The 15,042-nt window shown below is 36.1% G+C and overlaps 1 protein-coding gene across 3 annotated transcripts in view; it reads left to right on the top strand.

The window, feature by feature from the left end:
- Window positions 1-15,042, top strand: part of PDCD10 (programmed cell death 10) — a 50,452-nt gene that overhangs the window by 13,915 nt on the left and 21,495 nt on the right. For all 3 annotated transcript variants that reach the window (XM_008983515.5, XM_002759415.7, XM_078353889.1), the window contains one exon: window positions 766-977. In XM_008983515.5, the coding sequence (XP_008981763.1) occupies window positions 882-977 (96 nt within the window). In that variant the 5' untranslated portion in view covers window positions 766-881. The remainder of the gene's footprint in view (window positions 1-765; window positions 978-15,042) is intronic.

Raw genomic sequence — 15,042 nt, forward strand, 5'->3', positions numbered from 1 at the left:
ATTTTTTTAACCATGGTAAAGGAAATAAATGGTTGCATTCTCTAAAAACTAACATATTTCCTTAACACCTCAAGGCAAAATTTCTTTCTTTTATTGTTGAATTCTTGATTTTAATCCCCAACTACCAGCCTCTCTGAGTTCTTCTTTCTCAGTTTTTGTGTCAGATTTCCATAGTTCTTCTAAATACCAAAAGGTATCACTGACACAATTAAGTAGCAAGTATTTTATCAAGTGGATCACATTTGGTAGAACTTTTTTCAATTTTATGTTTGAAATATTTGGTTCTTGGTGTGTTTTGTGTTATTTTCAGGTGACAAAATCACTAAACAAGTAGAAAAAGATTTTAATAAAAAATGTTAAAACAGCCTAGTTCTTCCTTCTTTATTGATTCTTTAATTTGGTTTTCTGCACACATTTAACACATCATGCATTTCCTGATTATAACTTTATATTACATATGTTATATGTCTTATTGATATGTTTTCTTAGATTGTGTATCATTAAGAACACTCTGAGTTCAAGTTAAGCAGCTTCTTAAATCACTGCTTTGTGAACTAAAACGTAAGGACTTTAGGAAAGAGCAGTTGTTGAGTCTTTTGAGGAAAAGGTAGATTTCTTGCCAAGTAGTTTGCTTTCACAAGTAAAATATGTTAAAAAATAGCTTTTCATCAGCTAGGAACTCTGTAATTTGGGAAGGAAAGTTACTGGTATTTGTCGTTTCCCCTTAATATAGTAAATCTCTGTTCTTTCTTCCCCTTTCACCAGATCCGTGTGTGTTTTGTGCCCTATTCTTTTATCACCAAAAACGAGGAGAAATATTGCAGTGAATGAAGATTCCTCTGCATTTTAGCACTGCTTTTTCAACTGTAGTTGGCTTTTGAATGAGGATGACAATGGAAGAGATGAAGAATGAAGCTGAGACCACATCCATGGTTTCTATGCCTCTCTATGCAGTCATGTATCCTGTGTTTAATGAGGTGAGTTGGGTAAACATTTCCTTGCATGAACTCTGAAATTCTTTAATGCCTGCTTTATTCATCTGCTTGTTCTTTTTTATAACAAATACCATCATAAATGAACTCTTATCTGTGTGTTAGGCATTGTATCAGGGAAAAACATTGTGAAGACAAAGCCAAACAGATATATTCTCTTCCCTTTAGAGAATATACTGTAATGGGAGAGAGAGACATTGAATAAAAGAACACAAATAATTATATAAATTAACAATTTTGATAAGTACTGTGAAGTTTAAAAACAAAGTACACGAAGAAAGAAAATAGGTGGTACCTACTTTAAGGGTCAGGACAGGCCTCACTCAATAAGAGACATAGATCCTAAGATCTGAAAGAGATCTAAAAGAGATAAATAGAGTTAGTTGAAGAGTTGGAGATAAGTCCATGCTAGGTAGCCAGAATAGCAGGCACAAGATCTTAATAAGATACTGTCAGTGGTGACAAAATTTTTTAAACTGATATTTGGAAAATATCATTGCTTTGTATCTGGAGAAGATGCAGTTGCTTTTTAATTTGAAGAGTTATCTTAGACTTAATATTGATATATTTTTGGATTTTCTTCTAAGTTAATATTAACATACTGGGGTATATAGAGAATTCTGGAACTGAAATTTTCTTAGAGATTATTTAATTAATTCCTTTTGTATAATGGGGAACTAAGGTCCTAATAGGTGAAAGTCAAATCAAGGTCTCCAGACTTGAAATTCAGTGGCTTCAGCCTTTTAAAAATTGAATAGTTTGCTGCTATTTTATTAATGTAATTTGCCTTTAGTACCATTAACCTTATTGTTACTATTATAGTCTGTATGCTCTCACCATTTCCAATGAATTTTCATCTTTTTGTAAAATATTTTCATTAAGATTCTGCATTTCAGAATCATTTTTTTCCCACATTACTGGACTTGATTACAGTGTTGTATTCTATAATCTTAAGTCTTAGGGGCAGTAGAGAGTGATCCATTTACACTGGTTGTCATGAAAACCACATACTTAGTTGCCAGTTCTGTCATATGTTTTAAATATTCAAACACTGCAAACACTGTCTCTTTTAGGTTCAGTGACCATAGAAGAATGGTCAAAATGGTGGCTTGGGCAAAAATTTGTTTCTCTATCACATAAAAGATTCTGAAGGCAAGTGGTCCAGGGCTAATATTATCATGACTTAGTATGAGAAACTCAAGTTCTTATCTGTCTTCCTAGTGTTTGGCTTTCATCATCAATCAAGGTCACCACAGCATACAAGGTAGCTGCTGAAGAGCCACACCCATCACTTCCTAAGTTGTTGTCTGGAAGGGGACAAAGTGGGGCAGAGAGTGGGGTCCTGCTTCTAGCTGACTTTGCTTCCTAAAAGTAGCCCTTTTGAAAGGCCTGCACAAGACTTCCACTTAATTTTTTTGTCAAGAACTTAAGTCTAATGATCAAACTTAGCTGCATAGGAGGTTGTGAAATTTAGGAGTGTTGTTATCAAGGAGGAAGCATCTTTTGAAAAACCTACTGCTATGATACTGCCACCATGGTAGCATTGGAGACACTTTTTAAGTCTGGGGTTATGTCCATCCTTGGCAGCTATAGCCAACACTTCAGTAATTAATTTCACCATTTTTGTTCTGATACCCATTCATTTTATAAGGAGCTATTGTTAGAAGCAAGTGGCTTCAAGTTTTGTTTAGTAAACACCGAATGACAGCCATTTATTTGCTGAATACTTCTGTTAGGGTCTAGCGATGTGAAAAAGGCTGCATGCATGTTCTCAAGAATCTTTTTGGAAACACAGATATTTAAGCAAGTACATTTTAAGTTATCCTTACTCTAGAAATTTGATAAGCAGACAGACCTTAGAAGTTGGTGAATAACCTATCTTGGTAAGAATTTAGTTTGACCTTTTCAGTTATTTCAAGAACCATTATCACAGTTCCACCCAGGGATACTCTCTCTTTTCATGTCTATATTTCTGAGTTGATAAGTTATTGGACAAAGTTATTTGGAAGAATTTTCTGTATTTGTTTGGTATTTTGAGTCTTTACTTGAATGGAGGAAAATTTACATTCCAGGGCTTCAGGTTGATCCTCTAACGAATGAGCAATTAGAAAAGCTTTTTGTTCTAACAATTTGAGTGGTCTTTTTTCTGCATAATTCTCAAATTGAATTTACTGATCTAACATCATGTATCAAGCTTTTAAAAAATTATTTCTGTCATGTATTCAAAGACATGTTCAGAACTATAGATTTTTAGAAATAGGGATGGTACTTATTAGGTTTCCTCTTTGATAAAGATGAAATCTAGGTCTTGAATTGGGAGTGGAGTAAAATAATTACTGCTCCTTCAAATATGAAGTGTTTTGTTAAAAAAGAATGACATACTAGTATTATTCTTTGATGTTTTAGTTTATTAACATAACATAAGATACTTAATCAGTTAAACATTAGTGTTTATAGTTTACCCATGAATTTTTCTATATATCTAATAGAGAAATTATATTTTAGTTTGGCTTTTTCTGTGCTGTGCAGATTTAAAGGTGAAAATGGTTGTCAAATTAATCTCTACAAAATTGTACCATTGTAAGGTTGACTGTTTTACTCTGAAGCTAAATGATTTGCTAAATCTTGTCCACAATGTATTTTAAGAGTTAAAATGCTTGCTCCTCGCCTTATCGTTAGATCCGTAATAGCTACAGTGGTAGTCTAGAAACCATCCTTTAAAGGATTTCTAGCTAGTAGGACATATTTACACCTGGGGAAGTTTTAGTACTGTTACTACAGCTTGAAAGCCAAAGTTATTTATGGCACTCTGAAAGCTCGATGTTTGCTAGACTTAATAAAGCTATGCCAGGATAGCTGAGAAGTAGTAGGCTTCTTGTTCAGTCAGCTGCTGCGGAGTTCAGAGTCCAAGTATATTGCATGTGTTGTAAATGTACTGTGAAATAGGTCCCTTGATTGCATTATGGAATAATAGATTTCTGGAAACCTTATTTCATGTCATATCAGGTTCTCATGTAACTATTATTTTGTAGTGATTCTTTGTATATTGGGGAGAAGAGAGTGGTGGTTCAGTTCTTCATTCCAGGAAAAAATAAGCCTTGTGTTTTCTTTTCCTAAGACCATTTAGAGGAATTGTTTTCTCAAGCAATATATGTCATATTTTGAAAATATATGTCATATTTTGAAAACAGTTTTACAACGATGTGAATTTTAGGTCACCAAAGGTTTATATGTTTGCTTACTAATAAATTACACAAAAGTATGATTCTGTGTTAAATAATTAGTAGGTTTCCATTTAGACACATTAGAATGTTTCCATTTGGAAGCCAATTCTTGGCGGATACTGAACTCTTAAGTTTTCCTGGCTTTTCCTACTTAGCAAATGAAAGCTGGGAATACCTCTCCAACTTTACTTACCTACTTTTTTTTAAAGAAGACAAAATTTTATTTTTTAAAAAGGTTCTTAATTTCTGTCAGTACATAGTAGGTATATATATTTATGGAGTACATGAGATACTTTGAAACAGGCATTCAATGCATAATAATTCACATCATGGTAAATGGGGTATCCAACCCCTCAAATATTTATCCTTTATATTAGCATCTAATTATACTCTTTAGTTATTTTAAAATGTATAATTAGTGTTGACTGTTGCAACCCTGTTGTGCTATCAGTAGTAGGTCTTATTCATTATTCTTATTTTTTATTACCCATTCACCATCCCCATGTTCCCTCGACTCCTACTATCCTCCTCAGCCTCTGGTAATGATCCATCTCTGTTTCTCCATGAGTTCAATTACTTTATTTTTTTTAGCTTCTACAAGTAAATGAGAACATGTGAAGTTTGTCTGTCTGTGCCTGGCTTATTTCACTTGACATATGACCTTGGTTCTATCCATGTTGTTGCAGATGACAGGATCTCATTCTTTTTTTATGGCTGAATGGTTATCCATTGTATATGTGTACCACATTTTCTCTGTCTGTTCATCTGTTGACCCTTAGGTTGCTTCAAATTCTTGGCTGCTGTGAACAGTGATGCAGCAAACATGGGAGTGTAGAAATCTGTTCTACATACGGACTTTCTTTCTTTTGGGTATATACCCAGCATTGGGATTGCTGGTACCAGAAGATCATATGGTACCTCTGTTTTTTGTTTTTTGAGGAACCTCCAAACTGTTCTCCACAGGGTTGTACTAATTTACATTCCAGCCAGCAGTATGTGAGGGTTTTTCTCCACATCCGTACCAGCATTTGTTATTCCTTTGTCTTTTGCTTAAAAGCCATTTTAATTGGGATGAGATGCTATCTCATTGTAGCTTTGATTATCATTTCTCTGATGGTCTATGATGTTGAGCACCTTTTCATATTCATATTTGTCATTTGTATGTCTTCTTTTGAAAAATGTCTACTCAGATCTTTAGCCCATTTTAAAATTGCATTGTTAGATTTTTTTTTTTCCTGTGAAATTGTCTGAGTTCTTCATAGATTCTGGCTATTAATCCTTGTTACATTGACAGTTTACACTTTTCTCCCATTCTGTGGGTTGTCTCTTCATTTTGTTGATTATTTCTTTGCTGTGCAGAGCTCTTTAACTTGATGTGATCCTATTTGTCCATGTTTCCTTTGGTTGCCTGTGTGTGTGGGGTATTATTACATAAGAAAAATTTCCCCACACTATTGTTCTGGAGAGTTTTGTGGATGTCTTCTTGCAGTAGTTTCATAGTTTGATGTTTGAGATTTAAATCTTTAATCCATATATAATTTTTCTATGCAGCAAGAGATAGGGATCCACTTTGTTCTACATGTGATATCCAGTTTTCTGTGCACCGTTTATTAAAGAAGACTCTTTTCTGTAGTATATGTTCTTCGTACCTTTGTTACTGAATTCACTATAGGCATATGCATTTGTTTCAGGGTTCTCTATTCTGTTTCATTGGTCTGTGTGTGTCTTTTTTTTTTTTTTTTTTTTTTGCTAGTAGATGGTGTTTTGGCTGCTATAGCTCTGTCGTATAATTTGAAGTCAGGCAGTGTGACTCTTCTATTTTCATTCTTTTTGGCTATTCTGGGTCTTTTGCGGTTCTATATAAATTTTAGGATTTTTTTTTCTATTTCTGTGCAGAATGTTACTAGTATTTTACTAGGGATTACATCGAATCTGTAGATTGCTTTGAGTACTATGGGCATTTTAACAGTATTGATTCTTCAATCCATTAACATAGAACATCTTTCCTTTTTTTGTGTCTAATTGCCTTCATCAGTGTTTTATACTTTTCATTGTAAAGGTCTTTCAGTTCCTTGGTTAACTTAATTCCTAAGTATTTAATTTTATTTGTGGCTATTATAAATTGGATTACTTTTTTAAATTTGTTTTTCTGATTGTTCACTGTTGGCATATAGAAATGCTGTTGATTTTGTATTCTGCAACTTTACATATAATTTATCAGTTCTAATAGTTTTCTTGTGGAGTCTTTAGGTTTCTCCAAATTAAGATCATATCATCTACAAACAAGGATAATTAGACTTCTTCCTTTCTAATTTGGATGCCCTTTATTTCTTTCTCTTGTACAGTTGCTCTAGCTAGGACTTCCAGTACTGTGTTGAATAACAGTGGTGGCAGTGGGCATCCTTGTCATATTCCAGATCTTAGAGGAAAGGCTTTCAGTTTTTCCCTGGTCAGTATGATACTAGCTGTGGGTCTCTTGTATATGGCTGTTACTATGTTGAGGTATGTTCCTTCAATACCCAGTTTTTTGAGAGTTTTTATCATAAAGGGTGTTGAATTGTATCAAATGCTTTTTCAGCATTGGTTGAAATGATCATATGATTTTTGTCCTTCATTCTATTGATAGGATGTATTACATTGATTGATTTGCATATGTTGAACCATCCTTGCATCCTGGGGTAAATCTCCTTGGTTATGATGAATGATCTTTCTAAGGTATTGTTGAATTCGGCTTGTTAGTATGTTGTTGAGGATTTATTTATCAGAGATATTTGCCTGTAGTTTTCCTTTTTCAATGTGTCATTCTCTGGATTTGGTATCAGGGTAATACTGACTTTGTAAAATGACTTTGGAATTATTTCCTCTTCCTCTGTTTTTCGGAATAGTTTGAGTAGGATAGGTATTGGTTCTTCAAATGTTTGGCAGAATTCAGCAGTGAAGCCATCGAATGCTGGACTTTTCTTTACTGGGTGTTGGTTTTATTACAGCTTTGATTTTGTTACTTATTATTGGCCTGTTCAATCTTGATAGCTTCCTGGTTCAATCTTTATAGCTGTTATGTGTCTGGGAATTTATCCATTTCCTCTAGATTTTTCAATTTATTACCATACTGTGGCTCATTGTAGCCACTAATGATCCTTTCAATTTCTGTGGTATTAGTTGTAATATCTCCCTTTTTATCTCTGATTTTATTTATTTGGGTCTTCTTTCTTTTTTTCTAAGTTGGTTTAAAGTTGTGTCAATTTTGCTTATCTTTTTAAAAATACACTTGCAGAATATGTACTCTGCATGTTTTTGTTTTATTGATCTTTTGTGTTTGTCTCAATTTCATTTATCTCTGCTCTGATCTTTATTATTATTTCTTTTCATCTTCTAATTTTGGGTTTAGTTTGCTCTTTTCTGGTTAAGAAATGCATGTTATTTTTAGGTGTTTGTTCTTTTTTGATGTAAACACTTAGAGCTTTAAAATTCCCTTTTAGTACTGGTTTCGCTGTATCCCATAGGTTTCAGTATGCTCTGTTTCTGTTGTTTCAAGAAATTTTTCGTTTTCTTTCTTAAATTTTTTTATTTATCCACAATTCATTCAGAAGCCTATTATTTAATTTCCATGTGTTTTTATAGTTTCAAAAATTTCTCGTTATTGGTTTCTAGTTTTATTGGATTGTTTAGAGAAGATGTTTGGTATTAATCGAATGTTTTAAGCCTTCCATTGTGACCTACCATACGGTCTGTCCTTGAGAATGATCCATGTGCTGGGGAAAAGAATCTGTATTCTGCAGCTGTTTTATGAAATATTCTGTTTAGGTTCATTTGTTCTGTAGTGCAGATGTAGTCTGATGCTTCTTTGTTGATTTTTTTGTCTGAAAGATTTGTCCAATACTGAAGTCAGGTGGTGAAGTCTCCAGCTTTTATAATCTTTTGGTCAGTCTCTCCATTTAGCGTTAATAATATTTGCTTTATGTTTCTGGGTGCACTAGCATTGGATGCATATATATTTATAGTTATATCCTCTTACTGAATTGAACCCTTTATCATTATATAATGGCCTTTTTCTCCTTATAATTTTTGTCTGGAAATCTATTTTGTCTGATACAAGTATAATTACTCCTACCCTTTTTTTGGTTTCCATTTGCATGGAGTATATTTTTCTGTCTCTTTATTTTGATTTCAGGTGTCTTTATAGGTGAAATGTGTTTCTTGTAGGCAACAGATTGTTCTTGGTTTTTAATCCATTTTGCCACTCTTTGTCTTTTGATTAGATGGTTTAGTTCATTCACATTCAGTGCTATTATTGTTAAGGACTTACCCTGCCATATTGTTACTTGTTTTCTGGTTATTTTGTGGTCTTCTCTTCTTCATTCCTTCCTTTCTATCTTCCTTTTAGTGAAGGCGTTTTCTCTGGTGGCATGTTTTAATTTCTTCGTATTTTTGGTGTGTACATCGTATGTTTTTTGTTTTGAGGTTATCGTAAGGCTTCCAAGCACTATCTTATTACCTATTATTTTAAACCGATGCCAGCTTTATCAGTGATTACATAAATAAACGAGCAAAATGAAAACCAATAAAATCTCTATACTTCATGCCTCTCATTTTTTAATTTTTGTTGTTTCTCTTTGTCTTATTGTACTGTTTGTCTTGAAAAGTTGTTATAGTTACTATTTTTGATTGGTTCATTATTAGTCTTTCTACTTAAGAGTAGTTTACACATCGCAATTACAGTATTATAATATTTTATGTTTTTCTGTGCACTCACTATTACCACTGAGTTTTGCACTTTCAGAAGATTTTTTACTCATCAATGTCCTTTTCTTTCAGATCGAAGAACTCTCCTTGTTATTTCTTCTAGGAAAAGTCTGGTGTTGATTAAAACTTTCAGCTTTCATTTGTTTGGGAAGGTCTTTTATTTCTCCTTCATGTTTGAAGGATATTTTTGTTGGATATTCTAGGATAAAATTTTTTTCTTTCAGTATCTTAAATATGTCATACCACTCACTCATGTCCTGTAAAGTTTCCACTGAAAAGTCTTGCAGACAGATTGGAGCTCCATTGTATGTTGTTTGTTTCTTTTCTCTTGCTGCTTTTAGGAACCTTTATCCTTGACCTTTGGGGGTTTGATTATTAAATGCCTCGACACAGTCTTTTTTGGGTTAACTCTTCTTGGTGTTCTATAACCTTCTTGTACTTAGATATTGCTATCTCTCTCTAGGTTTGGAAAGTTCTCTGTTACTATTGCTTTGAATAAACTTTCTACCTCTATCTCTTTTTCTACCTCCTCTTTAATGCCAATAACTCTTAAGATTCACCCTTTTGAGACTATTTTCTAGATCTTGTAGGAGTGTTTAATTCTTACTTGTACTTTTGAGTCCTCTGTGCATTTTCAATAGTCTGTTTTCAAGCTCACTAATTATTTCTTCCACTTGGTTCATTCTGCTATTAGGAGGCTGATGCATTCTTCAGTATGTCAGTTGCATTTTTCAATTCTGGAATTTCTGCTTTATTTTAAAAAATAATTTCAGTTTTTTTGTTAAATTTGTCTGATAGGATTCTGAATTCTTTCTCTGAGTTATCTTGAATGTCATTGTGTTTCCTCAACACAGTCATTTTGAATTCTCTGGCTGAAAAGTCACTCATCTGTGTTTCTCCAGGATTGATCCCTGGTGCCTTATATAATTCGTTTGGTGAGGTCATGTTTTTCTGGATGGTCTTGATGCTTCTGCATATTTGTTGGTGTCTAGTCATTGAAGAGTTAGGTATTTATTGTAGTCTTTTCAGTCTGGGCTTGTTTTTGTGCGTCTTTCTTGGGAAGACTTTCTAAGTATTCAAAAGGACTTAGGCCCCAAGCTCACTAATGCTGGGGTTCTTTCAGTCTCATAGAGATACTGCAGCCTTGGTGGTGTTGACTGAGATCCAGAAGAATTATCTGGATTACCAGAAAGAGACTCTTGTTCTCTTTCCTTACTTTCTCACAAACAGATGTGTTTTTCTGTCTCTCTCTGCTGAGCTGCCTGAAACTGGGGGGTGGATGATACCCCTGTTGCCACCACCTCTGGAATTGCACTGGATCAGACCTAAAGCTATTACAGCAGCGGGTATGACCCAGGGCCTGCTGTAACTACTACCTGCCTACCACCTATGTTCACTTAAGGCCCTTTGGCTCTACAATCAGCAGGTAGTGAAGCCAGCCAGATTTATGTCCTTCCCTTCAATGTGGTGAGTTCCCCAGGCCCCACATGGTTTAGAGATGCACTCTGGGGTCCAGGAATTAAGAGTCAGAAACCTTAGAAAATGACCTGGTGTTCTTTTCTGCAGTGGCTAGGCTGACACTGAAAGCACAAGACAAAGTTTTTCCCAGTCTTCTCTCTCCTTTCTATAGGCAGAAGAGCCTCTCTCTGTGGTCACTGGCACGCGGGGAGTTCTGCTAGGCCACTGTGGATGTTCACTTAAATCCCAAGGGCTCTTCAGTCAGCCTGTGGTGATTGTTGCTGGGTCTGAGCTTCACTCTTCAGGGCAATTGGCTCCTCTTGGACAGGGCAGGTCTAGAAATACTGTCCAAAAGCCTAGGCCTGGACCCAGGGACCTCAAGATGTAAACTGATACCTAAGATACTTAAGACAAAAATCTCTTTTATTTTTTCTTTTCCTTTTCTCAAGCAGGTGGCTCTCACTGTAGCCACCACAGTGAGCTGGGAATTTGCCACATTTCACCTCAAGCCAGCATGTCTGAATCTCAACCAAGGCCTACAGCTTACTACCTGGGTATTGCTGTTGGTAATTCAGGCCTGAGTGTTCTTTAGTCAGCAAGCAACAAATCCTGCCGGGATTGGGTCCTTCCCTTCAAGGCAGTGGGTTCCTTTTGGCCCAGGGTGTATCTAGAAATGTTGTCCAGGAGCTGGGCCTGGAATGGGGCATCAGGACTCTGACTGCTGCCTTATCCTACTGTGACTGAGGTGGTATACAAGGTAAAAGACAAACTTCTGTTGCCTTTACTTTTTGCCTTCCTATCCTGAAGCAGAAGGAAGGAGTCCCTTATCATTGCTATGAGCTCCATCGCCTGGGGTCTGGGGAGAAGTGACACATCTGTTGTCTTGGTTGCCCCGCGTAGTGGCTCAGCTGGTCATGTGCTGACTTAGTCCACTGACTCTATAAGACTAAGACTTGCCCAGGAATTGTAGTCCTTGTGTCCTAGACTGCCTTTCAAGTTTACCTGGGACCCTAGAGCACTTTAGCCGTTGGTGGCAAGGCTTGCTCAATTTCCAGCCTCTTGGATGGGCGATTTTCCTCTGACTAGGTCATGTCCAAATGCTCCCTTTTGTGGGTGACTGCTAGCTGAGCCCAGCACACTTTTGCTCTCCACCGTGATTGGTCAGCACTGCAAAGTCCCCTAGTTCCTGTGCTCTCCCACCCAAGTACACTTATTGTTTGTCCATGCCACATAGCTGCTATTGCAGGATGGGGGAGAGGTGGCATCAGCAATTGAAGATGGTCTTTCCTGCCCTCTTTATTGCCTCTTTGAGCAGTATGAAATTAAAACTATGGTACTATGATTGCTCACTTGATTTTTAGTTCTTTGGCAGTGCTTTTTTATGTGTAGTTGGTAAAATTGCTATTCCAGCAGAGGGAACGTTCTTATCAATGGAGGCTTTGTTTTTTTTTTTTTTTTTGAGACAGAGTTTCACTCTTGTTACCCAGGCTGGAGTGCAATGGTGCAATCTCGGCTCACCACAACCTCCGCCTCCTGGGTTCAGGCAATTCTTCTGCCTCAGCCTCCTGAGTAGCTGGGATTACAGGCATGCGCCACCATGCCCAGCTAATTTTTAGTAGAGACGGGGTTTCACCATGTTGACCAGGATGGTCTTGATCTCTTGACCTCGTGATCCACCCGCCTTGGCCTCCCAAAGTGCTGGGATTACAGGCTTGAGCCACCGCTCCCGGCCCTCAATGGAGGCTTTGATTCGGCCATCTTGCTTTGCCTCCCCTCTTATCTTTTTTTCCTGTTAAGATAAAATAAACCAGACCTCAAACTTAAAGCATAGTAAACATTCTGTAATGCAGACAGAGATTTCATCTACAGTCCTATCAGGAAGTGATCATAATCAACGTTTTGGGTTTGAATTACCGTTTTTTTTAGTATGTTATTTAATCTTATCTGTTTCCTTATTTGTAAAACTGGGATGAACAGTAGTGTACTTCATTATCCTAACAACTCTGTGAAATAAATAAATTGATGTAAAGTGTTTAAAATAGTACTAGTTATATAGTAAGTGTTAAGAGCTATTATTAAGAAATTTTTCACATGTATTTCACAGTTTTGTATACTTGTAGGCAGTGTTTTAATGGAATATTTTTATAATAGGTCGTTCTGTTTACATTTTTTGCCAGACAGCTTGGCAACCCAAAGTACTGATTCTATTAGAAACACGTGTTGGACTTCACATGTACAAAATACAGCTGATTGTGTTATCTTTCTCTGTGACAGATCAAAAACTAATAAGTAACCTCTTGATTCCATTACTTCTTTCTTGCATTATTATTATTTTTTTTTCTTGACTCACCTCACTTTTATTTGAGTCACAGGAGATGTATTTGAAGGATTTATTCTTGTAACTTGGCCCAGTTTAATTCTTCTTAAGAAATAGGATCAACAATCTTTGTTTAGTGTGGGTAGGGAGAGGAGTGTCAACATGGAAAAAGTCAAATCTTGCCTGATTTTGAAGAGGCAAGTAGATTTGTACACAATTTGGATCCAGTTATCCTAATTATTTTGACCTTTAAAAAAATCAAACAACAACACACCACAGAGCTTTCACAAAAGTATGAAAGCAAGAGTCTTTTAAAACGTGAGTAACCGAAGGGCTAATGGATTTTTTTTTTTTAATTATGGTTTTAGGAAACTAGCTTGATGCTAGAAAAGTGTAGAAGAAACTGATACTTCTGGAAAGAGCAAAACAATAAATGTACTCTTCATGGAAGCAGAGTTATGTGGAAGCTTTTAAAATATTTTTATAAGTGAAGCAGAGTAAATTTGCCTGATTTGTGGTTGGTAGTAAGTGTAAGTGTTCTTAAAGACTATCAACAATATGTTACAGAAGGAACTCACAAAACAGAGTAGGCAGAATGGGAGGTTGAGGTAAGATCTCCTGTTAGGCTCACCCAGCCTATCTGTTGTCTCCAAATGTGCTTCGGGAGTACTTTTCCTTCTCTTTTTGGAGAGATGAAGTGTGTTACATACCTTTTCTTTCACTCTGATTCTCTTATTTTCTCTTACTCCTTTCCTGGTAACACGGACATACTGTATAACTGAGGCCCAAGCAGCCTCTCTCTGTCCCAGTATCCATTAGTACGAGGTGCAGTCATATATTCCTCCTTCAGCAGACCCAAAATACAGTGTATGCACTATCAGTTACTACCAAGAAGGTTATTGTGTTTATTCTTTAAAGATGCCTTAGATGAAGACTGTTACCTTAAAGCTCAAAAAGTGCTGGCCTCTAAAGAGACTGGAAACAAAATGGAAGTCCTTTTCTTTCCTATATTTACATGAAATCATGACATCCCGTGTGTTACCAACCCTGAAGAAACTTCTAAGTGGGACAACTTCCCAGAATGGATGATTTTAAGAGGCCACAACACACTTTTTAAAGACCAGTTCAACTCCCATGTTATAAAGACTTCTTTCTGTTTTAACTGATGGCTGTCACTCCACTTTTCATATAGCTGCTTCATGTTGTACGTGTAGGAACCCAAGTACATGGTTGGAACTCAGTAATGTGTCGGTCCTTAAAGAAGCAGTGTTGAAGAGATTCGATGGCTTCAGTCTGGAAGAGTGAGTACAGGGAGTCAGGGTAGCCTTAGTGGCTCGTTTACAGGATTTAGCGTCAAACTGAGTTTCTTCCTTTGTAAAATGGAGAAGAAGATAACGTATCTTGCTACCTAAGTAGTATAGGCTGAAATTACAGATAGATTTAAGAACAGGTCAGTTAAATTTATGGATGAGAGATTAAATTCAGTTCAAACAATAGCTAGGTGCCTGGTACTGTTTTGGACACCGTGAATATATCAATACCATATGAATAAGAAAGCCTTTTGGCTTTATTGTAAGGCCTTTGGGTATATATGCAGTCATGTGCCACATAACATTTCAGTCAGTGGTGGATGGATGACATATATGACGATTGTCCCATAAGATTACAATTGAGCTGAAAAATTCCTGTCACCTAGTGATGTTAAAGCCATTGTTCATTGTAGTACAACACATTACCTCTTTTTGTTTACATACACAAATACTTAACATTGTGTTACAGTTGACTATAGTAGTCAGTTCAGTAAACGTAATAGGTTTGTAGCCTAGGCACAGTAGGCAACACCATATAGCCTACGTGTGTGTTAGGTTGTCCCTGTAGGTTTATGTCAGTACATTTTGTGATGTTCACATAATGTTGAAATCACCTGATGACATGTTTCTCTATGGTATCCATCCCCATAAGCGATGCATGACTGCAGTGTATCTCCAGATGGCTCCCAGCAGAATTTTGGTGAAGTGCTTCTGAGCTCACAGATTTTTTGATGTAGTATATGTATGAGCTTCCTGTGACTTTGTTGTTGTTGTTCAGGTTCACATAAGTAAAATGAGTCTAGAAATCTAGAGATGTTGATAACTATCTTAGATAATCTTGTTAAGCTCTTCATGAACTTTTCGGGGCACTTTTACTTGTCTGAATCCTTTAACATACCATTCAGGGCAATACAGAATGAACTAATAATGTTGATACTTGAAGGCATACAGCTGACTCAGACCTTTTTAAAAGAGGTCAGAGTGTGGTGTAAACCTCA

The sequence above is a fragment of the Callithrix jacchus genome, chromosome 17, assembly GCF_049354715.1.
Source record: "Callithrix jacchus isolate 240 chromosome 17, calJac240_pri, whole genome shotgun sequence".
In the NCBI taxonomy this organism is placed as follows: Eukaryota; Metazoa; Chordata; class Mammalia; order Primates; family Cebidae; genus Callithrix; species Callithrix jacchus.